The sequence below is a fragment of the Epinephelus lanceolatus genome, chromosome 4 (assembly GCF_041903045.1).
Source record: "Epinephelus lanceolatus isolate andai-2023 chromosome 4, ASM4190304v1, whole genome shotgun sequence".
In the NCBI taxonomy this organism is placed as follows: Eukaryota; Metazoa; Chordata; class Actinopteri; order Perciformes; family Serranidae; genus Epinephelus; species Epinephelus lanceolatus.
In genome coordinates, this window is record NC_135737.1 from 33,751,424 (window position 1) to 33,772,476 (window position 21,053).

Genomic DNA, 21,053 nt, shown 5'->3' on the forward strand with positions numbered 1-21,053 from the left:
GTGTAGCAGCAACCTTGAAGACGGAGTGAAAAAAACCATGCTGCAGCAGAGGAAGGAACCACCTGAGACCTGTTAGTCGCCTCTACAATCATGCGCTGTGCTAAAAGAGATGTAGCGGTTGTGACGCTCAATGCAAATGATAAAAAATGAACAAAAGGGTAGAGAGGGCGGCTGTGAAAACCAAACTGTGTCACTGCTGCTTGTTATGTCACTGAATTATTTTACAATCCGCAATCTCATTAATTCTGTTTCACAAGTTGTTCTCCCCGTCATCACCATCACCCGTCGGTTCACCTTCAAGGCTCATTGATTTGACATGTGACATTTGTGCGTGTGTGTGTGTTTCGCAGAGCACTTTCTTCTGCGAGTGTGAGGACAGCTACACTGGAATCTTCTGTGAGGAATTTGACGCCTGCCACCGCCGACCTTGTCGCAACAACGGCACCTGCATCGACGTTAGACAGGGGGGTGAAGGACGCAACTTCACATGCACCTGCCCACCAGGTGTGTGTGTGTGTATGTGCGCGTTATGCTGCATGTGTTTGTGATAAACTGTTTCCCATACGGCTTCATGAAGAGTCTCGGCCTCACTGTGTGGTCTTGGTCGGTTTGATTAAAGCTGCACAGATTTTAAAACTGTCCCCTCTCTTTATTGAAGAAAATCTCTAAATAAGAGCACAGAACCAGAGAGCACAGTCAACCTTTGACATTGTCAGATTTATTTTAGGACAGGGACTTGAAATAAAGGCCTCTGGGAGGAAGGTGAATGTCAGAGGTGACCACTGATTGCCTGTCACTCCCTATTAAAAAACTGTAATAACAAGCCCTAAGCGAGCAGCTGATGAGAAACAGGAAGAAAACGATACAGACGGACAATAATAAGTCAACTTGGTTCAACTAGGTGGCTCAAACTAGTGTATTTTATTTCTGTATTATTCTATTAGGATTACCATTAGCTGCTACTAAGGACCACTTTAGTCAAAGAAAACTTTATGTCCATTTGCAGTATTATATTTGGTGGTATGACTCTGTTCTGGGGCCTCTCTGCCTTTCCTTGGCCTACGCAGAAAGCCTAAGGTGGAGAGAGCAAACCTCCCTGCCCTTCCATGTGCCTACATGGAAAGCTTTAAGGCGGAGTGAACACACCTCTCTGCTGGGGTGGAGGCAGGTTGCAGAGGAAGCAGCAAGAGTAGGCAGGCCAGAGCAGTTTAAATAGGGCGCCCTGAATGAGATTCGTCAATTGGTTGCATAGAAAGGAATCATGTGATCTATCAGCTGACTCCCTTCCATCAATCAACTGCTCCATCAGTTGATTGGGCTGTTTGAGATCAGCTGATGTAGCTGGGATGTGAGCTGAGCTTGACATCGTGTCCTGCTTGAACTAATGCTAAATTCAGTTTGTGGGCTTCATAAACAACCAAACAAAAAAAATCTGTATTATCATAATCAATCAATCATATTAATCGTAAGTCAAACATTTTTAAAGCAAGTAAAAAATAATAAAAAGGTTTCTCTTTTTTGATAATACTCTTGTCATTGGTTTAAAATGACAAAATGAACAAAAACTACAAAGACAACTTTCACAACCACACAAACATGAAGACCGTTCAAGTGCAAAAATGATAAAACAAAACAAAAAATAACTAGATACATTCTTTAAACTAATCTGGATCCAAATATACTTACATAGACAACGGTGGACTAATGGTTAGACAATGGTTAGGCAGTGTTACAATGCGTATTTAAACAAAGTCAGGTCTAACATTTGAGACATACATCATCCATTTTATTCACTTAAAATAACAAAAATTTAAACTTTTACATCCTTGGTACGATGTACCTGTGCAAAGGTTGTGTGTTTTGTATTATTTGTAGTTTAAGCATCTTACTTTTAGCTGCATTTGAACAAATGTCATGAAATAAATCTGATTGTAAATGTTTCTCAGGTTATGAAGGGGAGCGCTGCCAGTTGCTGGTCGACCACTGCCTCTCTCAGCCCTGCAAGAACGGAGCCACTTGTTTCAGCAGCCTGGCCGGACCCAGGTGCTACTGTCCCGAAGGTAGGAGAAAGTTAAAGTTGCATCTAGTTGATATTTAATGGTTGCACATTGCACATATATTGTGATTTTCAACACTTGTTTTATTTAATAAGATCAAGTTTTCAGTCTGTTCATGTTACGTCAGTCATTTTTATTGCAGCAAAATGTGTCTAGTGGACTAAAAAAACATTTGATTTTTATTTTTCTAATAGGCTATTAAAAGTTTAATTTGTATTTGCAACATTAGTAATTTATATAGTACATGTATCTGTGTAATGATACAATATCACCACACAAAATATTGCGATTGATTTTTCCCCCATTCCTTGATAAATACAGTCCTATCTTATCTTATCTTATCTTAAACCTTAAGATAAGATTAATCTGATCTTTAGAATTCAGTTGCACATTTCAGAAAGATATCAATAAAATAGACAGACACATGATACAAGCATCTGCACCAAAATCCGCCTTTGGCAGCTTGTGATGTTTGTGTATCTTTGTGGAAAAACCAGAGGGGAACGTGTAGACAGAAAAAGTGTGTGAATCTTGCAGTAGTGTGTGTATTTTCCAGCTGTCTGATTCCAGTTTTTATAGGCTCCGTGTGTCTGCTGCGTGTTCAACGGTATCTGTGCCACTGAGATGCTTAATTTAAACCTTCCTCCTTTATTCTAATTAGTCTTCATAGCCTCAGCGACCCGCATCAGCCTCTCTGGGGAAATCTGTGACCGCAAAACTTCTGCCGAAACAGCATTTCTCAACAAGAGTGCACTAGTTTGCGATTAATGTACACCATGTACCAGCAACAGTGTTTACACACACACACACACACACACACACACACACACACATAGATACATATAAAATACAGAGAAAACATAAGCTAACAATGGACCTCGACTCATAAATAAAGAAAATACCATCCAGCAGATGGATGGAAAGGCTGGCAGGAAGGCTGTTTCATTCTTCCAGGTTCAGCTCCCGGTAGTCAGTTCTTTCTCGGTCTGGAGGAGGCCTCATTCAAACTGCTGTACTGCTGCACCTGACTGTACTCTTAATCTGCAGCTGCCAAAAAAACACAAGGTCCCCAATGAGGAAAGGAATTCATAATCCACCACTTGTGTAGCTCTTTTCATAAAGTGGGAGAAACAGAGGTGAGAGCCGTGCCAGCACCTTTAATTAGTGCAAGAAGATTTTATCGGGAAAAGGGCTTTTAAAAATTAAAGAGCTTATTAGATGACTCTGTGTCTGAGGGAAGTTTTGGACAAATTATCTCTCTGCGCGTGTATTTACATGGAGCTGCAGAGTAAATCAATCTGCACAACGTATCCACATACAATGTTTTGTATGATATCTAACAAATTAGCACCCCACGAATGACTTTACGTAGTTAACATCTTTCAAACCTCGCTTGGTATCTCACTATGGGAGGCGCCTTCAAGTGTAAGTAATTGTGGAAGATGACAGGTCACACCTCAAGGTGCTTCCCATAGTGAGATACCTCACTTGGTTATCAGAGAACTGGGGTTACCATGGTAACCTAAAGTTATGTTCTGAAAGTAAAATTATGTAGGTCAGGTTTCGGTGATAACATGACAAACAGGGTTCACTGCCAGCGTCTTAAAGTCCTGTGTTTTGTGACCCATCCACCACCCCAACCTCCCTCTTTACGCTGACTTATACCTTCTTCACACCCGTTAGCACATTGGTTACATGATTGTACGCCAAATAACACCAAAATATCCCGGACACATCTGCTACCATCTTGTGCTAGTGGCATCATTTGGAGCCAGTGTCTGCGCGGTAGAGATCGCCACTGTATGGAGTTCCTCCCCATACACCCATTCGACCAATCCTGAGCAGCACCATTGATCTTGAGTACACCAACTGGCACACACAACTGTCAATCATGACATCAAACTCCCTTTCTATAGCATCAAATACTTAGTTATGACCAAACTTATCAGAACAATAAACATTTAAACATACACCAGCTTGATATGAACTGTCTAAAATGACAGAAACCACCTTTGGGAAAAAGATTATTTGACGTGTACTTTGAGTTTTTAGTTTGGCTTATGTCCCATTTGCTAACATGGAGGGGGTGGGTTTTATGACCTATACTGCAGCCAGCCACCAGGGGGCGATGGAGATGTTTTGGCTTCACTTTCATGCAAAACATTCTCACTCCACCCTCGTCACATATGGACGTGTTTGGTCATGGACTTTCCATGTCCACATACGATATGAAAGGTACCCTGGGTGCGTTGGTTGTTGATATTCTGGGACACTGTGTCAAGTGCTCTTCTTTAAAGATACACGTCTGTTTTCACAGGAAATTTAATGTTTACATCAGTCTCTTTCAAAATAAATGCACTGCGTTGGTACATCATCGCAAATTGATATTTAGGCAACAAAAGCACAAGGTTAGGTTTAGGAAAAAAGAACAGGATTTGGCTTTAGAATCTTACAGGATGCGAACACCACTCTCTTGGGTGAAAGTCGGTGTTTGTTGGACCTATCCACCACCCCTCCTGCCTGCCTTAATCGGACATACGCCACCTTAACTTTTGTCCTTGTCCTGCCGCGTTGCCCCCTGGCATGGCCGGGCGCCGTTAAACTATAACAGCGACCAGCCGCATATTATGCCAACATTAAAGGATACCTTTTTTCATGGGTCTCTGACGCCGCAAGTCACTGCCCAAGCGCCAGATTTTGACGACATCAGAGTGAGACCGTTCTCTTTCATGGAGCAGTCATGTCATCCATTTTTGTATACAGTCTACAGTTGAACATTTATAGTTCTACCAGGAACCAAAAGGGTTCTCCAATGGAGAGAAGCTGTAGAGTCCTGCATGGTTCAAGTTATCACCTTTATTTCTAACAGTGTGTTCACACCGGGCGCAAGTAAAATATTCGCCTCGCTCTACTCGCGCGAGTTTGACCGCTGGAATATTTGTTTTTACTCGCTACACGCGAGTCATTCGCGCGAGTAACAGTGTGTTCACACCGCTAGTAAATCAGACAAGTATGCCGGCGGAAAGCAAGCTACATCGGTTGTGCTAACTGGGGCTAATGCTAGTGCTAACTTTGTTGATAGAAACGTACAGCTGATAGTTGGAATCAATTTTCAAAACTTACCAGGCAGACCGACCTCCTCACTCACTTTCCTCCACGCCAGGTCTTTCTTGGTCCGAAGCTTATAATTTGGGGACGTAATGTCATAACGCTCAGGGTGGCCACAAACAGCTATTATTAGCTTGTCCTCCATTTTCGGAACAAGGCGGGGGCAGTTGAAGGCTACCTGCGTTCTCCATAACCCAGACACCTGCAGTGAGGGCGAACATCCCAGTCGCCGTCGGTGAAGTGGAGCCTGCATTGAATATCAGCACCAAAATAAATAGCCATCTGTCTCCGGTGAGTTTTTTGCATGTGAAAATCAATAAATACTCACTGTATCTGGCAAGTCACATGTCGCCTGAATGAATGTTGTTTACTACAACAGCAGCAGCACGTCAGTGACGTCGGTGACGACAGGAAAATCCCAACGCTGATAGGCTGCCCCAACGCAGCATCAAGCGAATATTTCCTCGAGTTCAATATTTTGAACTTGCGCGAAGAGGCGAATGACGCAAATTTCGCGTGTTCGCTCCATTCGCGTCATTTGCGCCATTCGCGCCACCGGCACAAATTCGCATCTATTCACGTCTTTACATTGACTTTGTATGTAATCTTATCGCGCGAAAAATTTGCCTCGCACCCGGTGTGAACACACTGTAAGAGTGTTCTATGACAAGTCAGAGTGTCTGCTATGAAATAATTCAACCTAAAATGTAGGATAATATAATTGACGTTTGTCTCTCTTAAATACTGTAAATGTTATTCAGAGTCAGTGCTGCAAGATTGATGCCTCTAATGTTGCAGCAGCGAAAGTAGTTTGAAATATTTAGGTAGTTTTGAGTAAACACAGACAACTTTAAAGAGCAGGAAAAAAGAAAAGCTCCACTCATACAAACTCACAATGTAAAATCCATAGAAAGGAAAGTCTCAATATGGGTCACACAGATTAATAATCAGTAAATGAATGATAATGCTGAACGACACTCACACACTCCTGCAGGAAAACACACTCTGATAAAGAAGAATCTCCCTTCATTGTCATTGTCGTGGAGACTCAGGTTCAGTCTGGGACAGATTAGGACGAGGTTGAGGTAAAGGTTGATGTGACTGCTTAATAACACCACTGCATCATTTGTCTGTTCTGAGATGGAAATCAGAAAAACAGAAAAACAAAGTGTAGTGTTTATGGTAAAGGTTGGAGTAGGACTCCGGGAAATAAATGCACATCATTTTAATGTCCTCCTCAGTGACAAAAACAAGTTTGTGTGTGTCAGAGAATCACACAAAGATGAAGAGAGATGTGCGTCCATACTGATGAACACATCAGAGGAGGATGATTTAAATGTCTCTGTGAAAACACAGCCTGTGGGCAAACAATCAGAAGTAGAGGAGATGTTTTTCACCCAGAGTGATGTTTTTTATTGTGGATGCTGTAAAGGAGACCCTTAAAAGTAATGTAAAGTTTGCAAGTGAAAGACAACATTTCATCTTGTATCAAAAAAAGGATTTCTTTAACACTCCAAGTCCATAAATGCATTACGTGTCCTTTGGGTAAAACCTTTCAGTATGTAGAGCGGGTAGAGATAACAAAGAGAAAGGAGAATATGTTTGTTCTCTGTTGTTCCTCCTGCATTCATTTCATTTCCCCCTGGACTGAGGTACTTGTCTCTTTGTTTAAAGCAGAAGTCACAAGTTCTTCTCAGTCTGTTTGCTCATGGTTCTCAAAGACAGAAAAGAGTAGGATGCTTTAAGGTGAATAATAATTAGGACTTCATTCATATAGTATACGGCCAGATGAACATGCACAGAGGCCAGATACACATCTACCCTCCCACCCTCATAAATCTCCAAGTTTTCTCACAATCTTCCTGCACAGACAGATGCAATAAATAAAATGACGGATGGCACGACAACTGTAGCAGCTGTCATCAGAGACGCATCAACTCTGTGATCACTGGGCCAACTGTGAGAGCAAAAGCTGCATTTTTATTTGCTACATCACAAGGGAGGCAGGGATGTTTATTCGCCCTGCAGGGATAGAAGGTAATATTTTCACTCCCGTTTGTTTCCCCGTCAGCAGCATATCTGAAAACCAAAAAGATTTCCAGAGAGAAATAAGAACTAAAGACTAAAGCGACATAACAACTAAACAGAGCGTGGGACATTACCTTAGTCAGACCTTATTGCTATTCATGTTTACATGTTTACAATTTACTGTAAATGGAAATTTAAATGATACAAACAAGTGTAGAATCAGGTATTCCAGCCCTGTCTCCTAAAAGTGACGTTCACCTATAACTAATTTAAAACAGCAAATGCATTTTGAAGGACTTGTAATGCTGAGCAAATTATGTTTTCTATTAACTTAATGAGGAAATGTTGCTTATTATGCAGTTGAACCAAAGGAAGCAGTAAAATGTTTACTGACAACGTATTTCAGTTGTTTTCCACCAAAACAGGCAGTCTTGCAGTGCAGCATCCACTCACAGTGAGACATGTATATATCTGCAACTACACTCTGTTTGTAGCCTACATGACATGCGTCTACAAACTACGCCTAACACCAGTGCAAGACAAACATACCAATGCAACAGTTGCATGAATCCTGCTGCAACGCGTGTTGTAGCGAATACATGAGACTGAACATAGCAACAATCCACTTTATTCATTTACCTTATTCATTATATATTAATATGTGATTCAACTGGTCAACAAAGTAAAGAGATGCAACCCTTGAGGCCCAGACTCACCAAACCGCAGCGATGAAAGTCCCCTAATGCATCGTCTGACATCACTGTGTCTCAGCTAAAAAAGTTACACATGAACACATCGCAAAGGCTACAGTCAACGGTCAACCAGCACGTACATTCTGCGTTAAAGGAAATTATTCTTCACACAGACGGCAGAGGTCTGACAGGGAAACCGGAAGACCGTCTTGGCGCTAGTTAGCATATTAACAACACAAGGCAGTGTTGAATGAACAGAGCATATTTACTGTGTGCCAATGAACAATAACACAAACCATCATGAAGCATTTCTGCTAAAGAGCTTGTGGCTAAAGAAAAATAATCTTACCTTATGTAACAAGTTTGTTTTGGTCTCACTCCCTGTTGACTTTAGCTTTTTGTTTACTTTCCTCACTTCTGTTTCTCTTCTCGTCCGTTGGGCTGAACTGTCAATCAAAAAAGCTGACAGGGGCTGACAAGGGGCAACGGTGCAAAACACACCACCCCGACTATGGCAACAGATGCTCACCAACAGCTCAACATTGACTGATAGCCGACCATCAGCTTGGTGTGTCAGGGTCTTTAATCTTACCCTAACCTGAACCTAAACTACGTATTTTTTAACCTAACACTTCATATCCAGCAAAACACTAATTAAGCCTTTTTTTCATGGCTTCTGCTATCGGACCAAGGAGCGAAGGGGTCTGAGGTGAGCAAGTCATGTAGCTGGTGGGCAGGTCACGCAGCTGTTCCAGCCGCAGCTACTTTCTCACAGGGTTAGGGAGTAACAGAATACAAGTAACTGAGTTACATATTTAGAATACAAAATATATTGTATCCTCTTACAGTTACAGTTTAAATTTGTGGTATTTATTCCTATCACTGGCTTTTAAAGCTCTGCAATGGACAACAAATGGCCGATTTGTGAAGTTGAAATGAGTTATTATTTGTACAATACCTCCTCATTTAACTGCAAAACCCTAAATAAGGTGGCAGCTGGCTGAAGGGAGATCTTCAGAGAGCTTAAAGTTTCCGGTAAATGACCATCGCTAATAACAACCTACTTGCTGTTGGTTATATTATATGTCATTTCCAGTAAATATGAAATATAAAACATGTTGTCTGTTTAAAAAGTGCAAGCATGGAAAGATAGCAAGTACTCACCCATCTTTTAAATCTGCACTCGAGCTCACAGCTGATAGGTACCCTACGCACTTTGTTTACATGATGTAACAGAACAACATATTTAACAGATTCAGTGTGGACAGAGAGTGATGCTTGCTTGCTGTTCGGAGAGGGTGTAAATTAATATGAGGCATGCATTTCACATTAACAGATTTTTTAAAAGGTGTGTGCAGTGCACCTGCAACATGACGATGACAGAGGAGATGAACAGCCAGGACATTGGTGTGTGAGTGTGTGTGAATGACTACTGAATAACAGGGGGCACCATGTATGGTAGCCTTGGCCACCAGTGTGTGAATGAGTGAATGTGACATGTAGTGTAAAAGCCCTTTGAGGCACTATAAAATTAACCCTTACTACACTGCTCACTCATAGTAAGTAGTAAGTAAGTAAGTAAGTAAAGCATTTTTTTTTATTCTGTTTTTTATTTAAACATAAATCCGAATTCACAATCTTTCCCTACCCTTATAAGTGCTTTTGTTGCCTAAACCTAAGGCCGATGTCTGAATACGAACCTGAAGTTCTGGTGTCAAGATCCTGCACATTTTACGCCTGCCATCCTCCCCAACCAGCTCCTTCTGAAGCCTACGCGGTACATGAATAAAAATGTTGCGTGACCTTAAAGAAGTGTTGTCTCTGATCACAATCCAGGTTGCGATGACGTTGCCACAAGAACATAATTGAGTAATCCGTTTAGTAACGTACAAATGTAATGTCTAGGAGACAGGGTTGGATATTTATGAATGTCTGTACTATCTGCTTGCCTTCCAGTTTTTACTCCCAGTTCAAAGTAAAGTGATGAAGAAGTCAAATCTGTATGAATACCATTAATAATAGGAATTTCATAGATGTGCTCGAGTTAATTTTGCACTCTGACTCCTCAGCAGCGAGTGCCACATTCATATTAACTTTCTTCCGTTTACACACACACACACACACTGACAGAAGAGGAAGTGTGAGTGTCAGTGCTGTGACTGCCTCCAGTCAGATAGCAGGGCGGGGGAGTGAGCGTGTTAGCTAAATTTAAACTGTTAACTGCGTTTAATGTTGGCAGGTTTGAACGCCAGCAGCAGGAACAAACAGCCTCCTCTATGTCAGCCAGGTCCCATGTCACAGTGTGTGTTTTGTGTTTGATAGATAGATGTTTAGACAAATAAACGGAAAACGCTGAGCTTAAGATGCGGAGGTTCTTACACGGAGCAAAGAAAACACAGGAAAGCGGGGGATTAAACCATGACAGAACAAATACAAATCATAACATTAAATTTATGCGAGAGCTTGTTTAAGTGTGTGTGGGCCAGCATCTGTGTGTTTGCAAACATATGATAGGAAGGGGAGAGAGATGAGGGAGCTTGGAAGGAGGCAGAGATGTGAAAAAGGAACACAGAGAGAAAGAGAGAGAGATTTGGGTGAGATTTTTCTCCGACTGCTGCAGATTACTCCTGCCTCTCTGCTGCTCAGTGATAAATGTCCCTCTCACACAGTGAAATAAAGTCTTGCAGATCAATGGATGCTTGAGAGAGATCTCTTCATTAGCTCAATGGAGTGTGCACTTCGGTGCAGTCAGCACAGGGATTTACTACAGTGTTACTGTAAATCAGAGGACCCACGCTCTCTATATCACAGTGAGGTGTGTGCATGTAGTCCTTTTCCGCTCTGCAGTACAATAGCAGTTCTCGAGGGGAGGTGAAGATAGAGGAGGAGAAGGGGTGAAGCAAAAAGGAGGAGAGTTATTTTTAGATGAGGAATAGGTGAGCGTAGCAGAGGCTCACAAGCTAATGAGAGGACGGGAAGAAGAAACCAGTGGCTCTAAAAGACAACCAGTCAGCCCACAGAGAGAAATTAATTGCACTGGTCTGCACGAAACTGAAACACAACCATCCTCCTGCAACACAATATTCCTGTCGACAGCAACAAGCTGCTTTAACTGCCTGTTTTTGTTTCCAGCGACGAGGAGGAGAGGATAAAAGACAGAACATTTGGGGATGATTTTGGGTGGTACATGATAACAGAACCAAACCACTTGCTTTCTTTTTCTCGGCATATTATCTTTGATCAGTGCTGTCACTCTCCGAACATCTGCTTCTACAAAACTGGGAAGTCGTGAGGCTTACAGGAATAGAATTTGCTTTTGCCTGAGAATGACATGAGAACATCTAGATACCAATCTCATCTTCCGTCAGAAGGCTGTTAGCTTAGCTGAGCATGTGACCCATCCACACCCCAATCTGCCTCCTTACAAAACCACTTGGGACTACCTCCTCATTTACTTCCGTCAGCGCATTCATCACATGATTGCAGTCTTTCTAAATAAGTGGGATATGCACGAATTTGGGTGCATTACTTCTCATCGGAAAATGTACGACAGTTTATGAGAGCAGCCTGCTGTTTCCCCCAGCTCCCAGTCTTTATGCTAAGCTAAGCTAAGCTAAGCCTCTTCTGGCTCTATATCATAGACTGTACAAATGATGAACATAGCAACAGTGATGTCACCCATTGGTTTGTGGACTCCCATTCTGAAGCCTCAATTTGGCATTTCTGCCATCACCATCTTGTCTTTTTTTTTGGAGCCATAAGTGACCAAATTTGGGTGAGAGGGTGAAGCTGTGGAGGAATGAAGGGTGGATCTGACTGAGAAACCGAGAACACTATCGACAGACAGCCTGTCCCCCAAAGCAGCCCCCCCTTATTATGCGTAACTGTAAGACTTAATAAAATGTAAACGGGTAGGATATATAAAAATTCACCTAACATACAATATCATGAATGTTGAAATTAGCTGTAGAGACCAAAAACATTTTCTGTACCAGGCTGTAAACATGTTTATTTCTGCTGTAATTTTAACATGAGGGTTTGTGGGGATTGACTGGTTTCTGGAGCCGGCCTGAAGTGGCCATTCAATGAACTGCAGTTTTGGGCCCTTCTCTGCTGACTTGAATTCAGCTCTGTAGGTTGCTGCTTGCTCTGGATACTAAACTCACAGACAGAGTGGTAATGATATTCTCAGCTCTCGACAAGAGGAAGCGTAGTTCCCAAAATGTCTGTTGACTTGACTGTTCCTTTAAGGCCTTGATAAACCATAATCAGGCTGTGTGTGAAATGACACTGACTAGCAGAAGCTAGAAAAAAAGATCATTTGGTTGAAGGTCTAAAAAATCACAGGATAGTTTTGTGCACTCTTGTTGAATGCACTTATCGTATAATTACTCTGTGTACATTACATAAGAGAGAATTGGGTTTTTTTTTGCTTTGAGAAAAACACTGAATGTCATCCTGTGGTTGCTCCTTACACTTCTACAGACCTGCGCTGTACAACTTTGAATCCATGTGGAATAAATTACTGTGCTAGTTGTGCAAGCAGGGAATTTGTGTACATATTTTTTCACCCTTGTACTGTTTCATGAGATTTAATTAAGGCACCCACACTGAATAAAGCATGTGTGCACAGCTTGTCAGTTAAGTGAAGTGACTTAAGAGGCTGCAGATAAAAAAACAAGAAAAGTGTACTCAGTAGAGTGCAGATCTCCACGAGGCGACCAAGCGGCCATCAAAGCTGATCACAGCAACTCTAGACAAAGAAAAAGCGCATTTTATAGGCATCCAAGAAATACACACTTCATAACAAGCATTGCGTGTGAAATAAAAATACAATGTAATTATGAGGATTAATGTATTTTTAATAACTTAGACACAGCCACAAATCTTTGATCCATTTTATTCATAACTGGACTTCAGTGGTATTAACTTTGTCTGCAGGCTACAGCACGACAAAGAAGGAAATAACAATAAACACAATTAAAACAGACAAAAACAAACCATTTAACTGCCTACGTACTTTATCGAGGGTAGAAGCACAAATATCAAGGTCAGCAACTTTACAAAATCAGGCAGGCAAAATGCTCTGCTCCTGAAATGCTCCCAGTGTGATATGATGCTGTGTGGCGGACAAAGCAAAACCAGGTCACAGACATGGCGGCCGGTGCATGGCACAGCTGCACCCGGTGAAATTGTCCACAGTTGTAGTTAAGATGGCAGTAGAGATAACCAAAATGGGGATTTATCCATCTCGTATCGTGCCTAACATTAGTGAATCATAACATATCGGGTATGGAATTCATCTGCAGATGCTCTGGTTCAAAATAAGACCAAACATTTCTATGGAAATCAGCTCTGAGACATGCTGAACGGCCAAAATGTGGCCTGCAACAGATGGAACGTCTTGTTGTTGTCAGCTGAAAACAGGTTTTTCAACTAAATATGAATCACCGCAGCCATGAGAGATCCTTGAGCAGTCATAAATGTGCACACAAAATATTAGGCTAACTGGACCAGTAGTTTGTGAGATTAGCTGCAAACAGACGGATACACACACTCTCATGCACAGGTTTACGCCTGCCAGAGATAATAACCACATGATTCATGATTAATACTCTCAAACATACCACAAGCAGCTGTGGGTCACATTAGTGGTATGTGTTGTGGTTGTGAACTTATTTGCATTAAAGGGTGGTTTTAGTGGGCAGGAGAGTAGGTGCAATTTCATGCCAGAATGGATGTCACAAATCACACTGCACCACCTGATTTGCATTAACACAACCTCTGCTGTGCCACTCTGGACACCTTGTTGCAAGTTGGTTCATTTGAAGCCTAAAAATGATGAAACTTGAGAAGAGATTTATCTGACTCGCCTGCAGAATTGGCAATAGGCCTGCAATGCATCTCAGCGTTGTGCTGTACGTGTTGTTTAATGTTTTCTATTTGATACGACCGCTAAGAAATAATATCACGACCACTGGCAGCTTTCCAAAGGGTTGTGTTTTCTTCTAGACATATGAGTACTATCATTTTTGCCATTAGATCTTCCTCTCTGCCACACTATTAACCACCCTTGTCTCTGCCTCTCCCTCTAACAGGCTACCAGGGTGCCACATGTGAGCAGAAGGTGGACCCGTGCGCCTCCAGCCCCTGTCACAATAACGGGACATGCTACGCCCAGGGCCCCGGCCCCCTGGGGTTCGGCTGCAGCTGCACAGCAGGCTTCACCGGCCCTACATGCGCCCAGCTGGTGGACTTCTGTGCCCTAAACCCCTGCGCCCACGGGGTCTGTCGCAGCGTGGGCAACAGCTACAGGTGCCTGTGTGTCCCAGGTGAGCCGCAGTGTCAGTCATCTCAGTGACTGCTGCTCTTAGTGGAGGACTTAGGGTGCTGCGGACTGCTGATGTCATAGCGCTGTGGGTATCAAGAGCCAAATTTAGCCAAAGTCAGCTAGAGGTGGGACAGCTCACCCCGATTTCATTATTTGTTGAACAGTATCTACGTAATATAAAGAGGATGTGATACAAATTTAAATTAATCTATGAATCCGTGGACCATAACAGCAATTTTACCCCCCCATTATTTTTATACATATTAAAAAGTATCTATTTCAGTGTCACATGATGTACAGTAAGTGCCATGGGACTGGTTAGATAGAGTCTGAACTTATATCAAAGATGCAGTTAGTGTATGTGCATGGGTGGATTAAGAGACAGTTAAGTCTTGCTCTGTTTGTTGTTTTTGCATCTCTTTGTTACACATCTTTCTGTGGTTTTGAATCTGTGATCATTTTGTGCCTCTTTGTAGTTGTTTTGTGTCTCTTTACAGTTGCGTTGCATTGCTTTGAAGTCATTTTTTGTCTCATGGCGTTTGTTTTGCCCCTTTTCAAAGTCATCATGAGTCTCTTTGTCTCTTTGCAGCTGCTTTGCATCATTTTGTATCTCTTTGTTTGTTTTGCCTCTTTTGTTGTCCTTTTGAATCTCTTTGTTGTTTTTTGTCTCTTTACAGTTGTGTTGCATTGCTTTGAAGTCATTTTTTGTCTCATGGCGTTTGTTTTGCCCCTTTTCATAGTCATCATGAGTCTCTTTGTGCCGCTTTGCAGCTGTTTCCTCATCTCTTTGTAGTCTTTTTGTGTGTCTTTGTGTTTGTTTTGCACCTTTTCTAGTTGTTTTGTGTCTCTTTGTAGTTGCGTTGCATGTATTTGTAATCATTTTTGTCTCATGGCATTTGTTTTGCCCCTTTTCATAGTTATCATGAGTCTCTTTGTCTCTTTGCAGCTGCTTTGCATCATTTTGTGTCTCTTTGTTTGTTTTGCCCCTTTTGTTGTCCTTTTGAATCTCTTTGTAGTTGTTTTCTGTCTCTTTACAGTTGTGTTGCATCTCTTTGAAGTCATTTTTTGTCTTTTTGCAGGTTTTTTTACCCCTTTTCATAGTCATTACAGCTCTCCTTGTGCCTCTTTGCAGCTGTTTTGCATCTCTTTGTAGTTGTTTTGTGTCTCTTTGTAGTCTTTTTGTCTCTCTTTGTTTGCTTTGCCTCTTTTTATAGTCACCATGAGTCTCTCTGTGCCTTTTTGCAGCTGTTTTGCATCTCTTTGTAGTTGTTTTGTGTCTCTTTATAGACTTTTCGTGTCTCTTTGTGTAGCCCCTTTTTCATAGTCATCATGGGTATCTTTGTGCCTCTTTGCAGCTGTTTTCTCATCTCTTTGTAGTTGTTTTCTGTCTCTTTGTTTGTTTAAGCCCTTTTTGTAATCATCGTGAGTCTCTTTTTGCCTATTTGCAGCTGTGTTGCATCTATTTGTAGTTGTTTTTTTTGCCTCTTTGTAGTTGTTTTCTGTTTCTTTGAGGTAATTTTGAGTCTCTTCCTGCAGCATGTGTTAATTTAAGTGACATTTTGCAAATGAAGGCTGGGGTGGCCTCTGACAATTTAGGCCCTTGGGTCTGTGTCTGGTAGGCCCGTTCATTAATCCATTCATGTGTGTGTGTTTGTGCTGCGAAGGTCTCACTTACCTGATTCTGATTCTGATCTTCACCTGCCTGTCAGAGCAGCTACCCGTCTGCATCACTCAGGGTTGCTTTGTATCTTTCTCTTCCTGTGTTTCTTGGCAGGATAAATTTGTGCTGTTGGTTGAAACGACTTCCTGAGCTGAAATATTTTGTTCATGCTGAGATAAGAGCCTGTCAGATTTTTCCCAGAGCTTCCTACCACTATTGATCCACCCTGACACCTGCCTCTACAAATATTATACAACATCCTATAGAGAACCTTCAAAAGAAACCTGTGGTGCAGGTTATATGTCCACCAAGCAGAAAAAAAAACAAATGCATCAGACCTGGTATTGAAAAGATACTTAGTATTAAAGAATCTGATCCTCACTTTGTGGCTCATCACTTGGACTTTTCAACCAAAAAATGTTAATATAAGTTACTTTGAGCAGAAGCTGTTGCTTTTGGGAACCCAGAGCCCTCAAACCTTTTGGGCCCAATACTCCCATTCAGATATCTATCCATAGCTATAAGATACTGTCCCCTCTGAATCTCATTCTGAATCCATCGCCACTCTAAATCTGGCTTTACAACCAGCACATCAAGCTTAGTGATAAGTAAAGAGACGGTGACTTTTAGCATGGGCTCAGACTCAGAGTGGCAGTAAATATCGTCTGGCTGAATGATGAGATATTTTTAGACGAGACGATCATGGCGCTCGCACCGATGCCTCTGTGATGAAATCAATTGGGTGGAATGATGACTTACCATTATCCATTGTCTTGCAATTACCTTGCTGGGGTGGTGAGATAGATGACTTTCCCAGCGGCCCATAAACATAATTTGACACTTTGCCCCGACTGCTCTCTGTTTATACCGTCTGTCAGTTGAATGTATAATCCAATCACCATCTGGATCTCCTACCTGATCCTCCCATTCACTCTCTTGCATCAGAAGCCTATACAGTGGCCTCTTTTGTTGTATGTATGGCTTTGAGTATGGCTCATAGGTATGACTTAAACCAGGATGATTACATATATTGATAGCTTAGTCTCAAGGTTCAAGGTTTCTTTATTAGTATCCAAGAGTAAATTTATTGTGCAGACAGGTCTCTGCAGGACCCAGACGAATTGCCACACAGCAGTTCTTTCGCTCATTGATTTGGATTTTGAATGATGCATGAGCTTTTTACTAGCTCTTTGTCAAACCCGAGAAACAGTTTCCTAAATATGTGAACTCTAAGAGTTATTGCTTGAATTGATAATCCCTCTACAAGTCACGTTGCTCTTGTTTATTCAAATGCTTTCACTCTGGCTGTGTCCTGGCGAGCAGAGCGGTCGTCCGTGGCTCTCCAATTATTCAGATATCTTAAATTTTCTTCAGCACAGCTTTATTTTTCTCTACTTTGCATTTCTTTCATATTTTATTTCTTCCTCTGCTTGTCCCTTTGTCCTTCCTCATCTTTATCTTCCTGCCGTTTACCTCACCTCATTCCCTTTTCATCCTCTGTTGTCTGGTTGCCATGGTGAAGCAGTTGCGCGCGCATGTGTGTGTGTGTGTGTGTGTGTGTGTGTGTGTGTGTATAAAGAGGGGGGGGCTCCCTATCAATTGTCTGTGTCTGTGTCTGTGACTATGCTGGCTGAGCAGATGCTGCCATCCAATCAAATGTCTCCACTCAGACCGCCATGTCTAATGGGATTGGTGAAATTGGTGATTTGTAATTAACATTGCAGACGCACACACACACACACACACACACACACACACACACACACACACACACACACAATGTTTTGGACCAATACTGACCTTTTCTCCACCTCATCAGGATGCCAGTTGGTGTGTGTGTGTGCTCCCACATAAATACAGTAGTTTGTGTGCCCAAGTGTTAATGCGTGTGTGTGTGTGTGTGTGTAGTGTAAATGCCCGCTGGCTGTGTGAAAGAAGGCTGCTGGGGAGCTGATATGTAGAAGGATCCGTCCTCCAGATTCCTGTAATCCAGCTCACATGAGAAGCTGCCAGCACAACAGCCAGCCTACAGAAAGCAGACAGAGTCTTGGAAAGACACTTGACATTTCACTGGCATTTCACAGAGAGGACCCCAGAGGCTCTAACTGGGCTCCTCATTAATTCCCCCTCTCTCCTTTTTTCCAAACACACGTTAGCCAAGGCCCAGGGAGGGTTTGTTGAAACTTTGTCAGCACTGGGACCCAATTGAGAAATGTAGTGAAAGAAGGAGCGGAGCTAATGAAAACAGATTGCTACAGTAGTCATGTAGTGGAGGACTCAAGAGATGCTGGTCTTCTGGTGATTTTGGTGAGGGTGGAGCATTTCTCTGAAGTGAAGCTGTGTGTGTGAGCAGATATATGAAGGTACATCAAATGATCAGGGCATTTACATATGTCACAACTGTCTGTCAGCCTAATTACTGAAGATTTAGATACTCCTCATCCACTGCGAGGGTCCGAGGACAGAGGGATGCCGTATGCTGTAAAGCCCTCTGAGGCAAATTGTGATTTGTGATATTGGGCTTTTTTTTTTTTTTTTTTTTTTTAATTAAAGATTATTTTTTGGGCTTTTTTGCCTTTATTGTATAGGACAGAGTGAAAGGGGGTGAGAGAGAGAGAGCGGGGGGTGACATGCAGAGATGGTCGCAAGCCGGAGTCAAACCTGCGACCGCTGCAGCGAGGCATCACCTCTGTACATGGGGCGCCGGCACTATACACTACGCTACCAACGCCCCGTGATATTGGGCTTTTTAAGTAAAATTGAATTAAATTGAATAGTACCTTGCAGCGAACATTGGGTCAGACTTTTCCACAAATAGTACATTACATTACAGTCAAACATTATGTAATTAAATTTACTTTTAAGAAATCTAATGTTGTAATTATTGTGTTTGCTTTTAACTGGTCAAACATAGAGTGTGTTTACAAGACAAATAATCTGTGTGTGACTCTATCTCTAATTTTCAACAAAATCTTTCCTGCCTCACTCAGACCTTCCTGAAGTTTGGAGATTGGGTGAAAATGTGTCCCACTGTCACCCACTAGTGACATGGGTTAAAATGTGTATTTTTGAAAAGCTTAAAATTAACATACACATAAATGTTCCCCTCTCTTAATATATATATATATATATATATATATATATATATATATATATATATATATTTATACAATACAGGCCAAAAGTTTGGACACACCTTCTCATTCAATGCGTTTTCTTTATTTTCATGACTATTTACATTGTAGATTCTCACTGAAGGCATCAAAACTATGAATGAACACATGTGGAGTTATGTACTTAACAAAAAAAGGTGAAATAACTGAAAACATGTTTTATATTCTAGTTTCTTCAAAATAGCCACCCTTTGCTCTGATTACTGCTTTGCACACTCTTGGCATTCTCTCCATGAGCTTCAAGAGGTAGTCACCTGAAATGGTTTTCCAACAGTCTTGAAGGAGTTCCCAGAGGTGTTTAGCACTTGTTGGCCCCTTTGCCTTCACTCTGCGGTCCAGCTCACCCCAAACCATCTCGACTGGGTTCAGGTCCGGTGACTGTGGAGGCCAGGTCATCTGCCGCAGCACTCCATCACTCTCCTTCTTGGTCAAATAGCCCTTACACAGCCTGGAGGTGTGTTTGGGGTCATTGTCCTGTTGAAAAATAAATGACCGTCCAACTAAACCCAAACCGGATGGGATGGCATGTCGCTGCAGGATGCTGTGGTAGCCATGCTGGTTCAGTGTGCCTTCAATTTTGAATAAATCCCCAACAGTGTCACCAGCAAAACACCCCCACACCATCACACCTCCTCCTCCATGCTTCACAGTGGGAACCAGGCATGTGGAATCCATCCGTTCACCTTTTCTGCGTCTCACAAAGACACGGCGGTTGGAACCAAAGATCTCAAATTTGGACTCATCAGACCAAAGCACAGATTTCCACTGGTCTAATGTCCATTCCTTGTGTTTCTTGGCCCAAACAAATCTCTTCTGCTTGTTGCCTCTCCTTAGCAGTGGTTTCCTAGCAGCTATTTGACCATGAAGGCCTGATTGGCGCAGTCTCCTCTTAACAGTTGTTCTAGAGATGGGTCTGCTGCTAGAACTCTGTGTGGCATTCATCTGGTCTCTGATCTGAGCTGCTGTTAACTTGCGATTTCTGAGGCTGGTGACTCGGATGAACTTATCCTCAGAAGCAGAGGTGACTCTTGGTCTTCCTTTCCTGGGTCGGTCCTCATGTGTGCCTGTTTCGTTGTAGCGCTTGATGGTTTTTGCGACTCCACTTGGGGACACATTTAAAGTTTTTGCAATTTTCCGGACTGATTGACCTTCATTTCTTAAAGTAATGATGGCCACTCGTTTTTCTTTAGTTAGCTGATTGGTTCTTGCCATAATATGAATTTTAACAGTTGTCCAATAGGGCTGTCGGCTGTGTATTAACCTGACTTCTGCACAACACAACTGATGGTCCCAACCCCATTGATAAAGCAAGAAATTCCACTAATTAACCCTGATAAGGCACACCTGTGCAGTGGAAACCATTTCAGGTGACTACCTCTTGAAGCTCATGGAGAGAATGCCAAGAGTGTGCAAAGCAGTAATCAGAGCAAAGGGTGGCTATTTTGAAGAAACTAGAATATAAAACATGTTTTCAGTTATTTCACCTTTTTTTGTTAAGTACATAACTCCACATGTGTTCATTCATAGTTTTGATGCCTTCAGTGAGAATCTACAATGTAAATAGTCATGAAAATAAAGAAAACGCATTGAATGAGAAGGTGTGTCCAAACTTTTGGCCTGTACTGTATATATATATATATATTTAATTATTATATTTTTGGTATTATTTTGTTGTATTTTAATTTAATTTAATTTTATTTTATTTTATTGTTTATTTTATTTTTTTATAAATGTATTTTCACTCCCCTTTGCTTTACATTAATGTACCTCAGTCATTAATCTTATTGTTAACTGATATGTTGCTGCTCTTATCGCCATTCCTTAACCTCAGATGAGGGGGATGGGAGGGGGCGGATGCGGGTTCATTGTTGGAAAAACTCCTAAAACATTATTAAAATATGTTTAAAAAAAAATAAAATAAAAACATACACTTGTGACTCTTATAAATACAATACAACATCCTTATAAAGAACAGAAACAATATATCTTTGTAAATTTGATCAG

The 21,053-nt window shown here is 41.7% G+C and overlaps 1 protein-coding gene across 1 annotated transcript in view; it reads left to right on the forward strand.

The window, feature by feature from the left end:
• The window catches only part of dner (delta/notch-like EGF repeat containing), a 98,707-nt gene that overhangs the window by 72,490 nt on the left and 5,164 nt on the right, over positions 1–21,053 (forward strand). Inside the window, exons 6-8 of the mRNA XM_033630414.2 lie at positions 351–504; positions 1,947–2,060; positions 13,984–14,217. Of these exons, the coding sequence (XP_033486305.2) occupies positions 351–504; positions 1,947–2,060; positions 13,984–14,217 (502 nt within the window). The remainder of the gene's footprint in view (positions 1–350; positions 505–1,946; positions 2,061–13,983; positions 14,218–21,053) is intronic.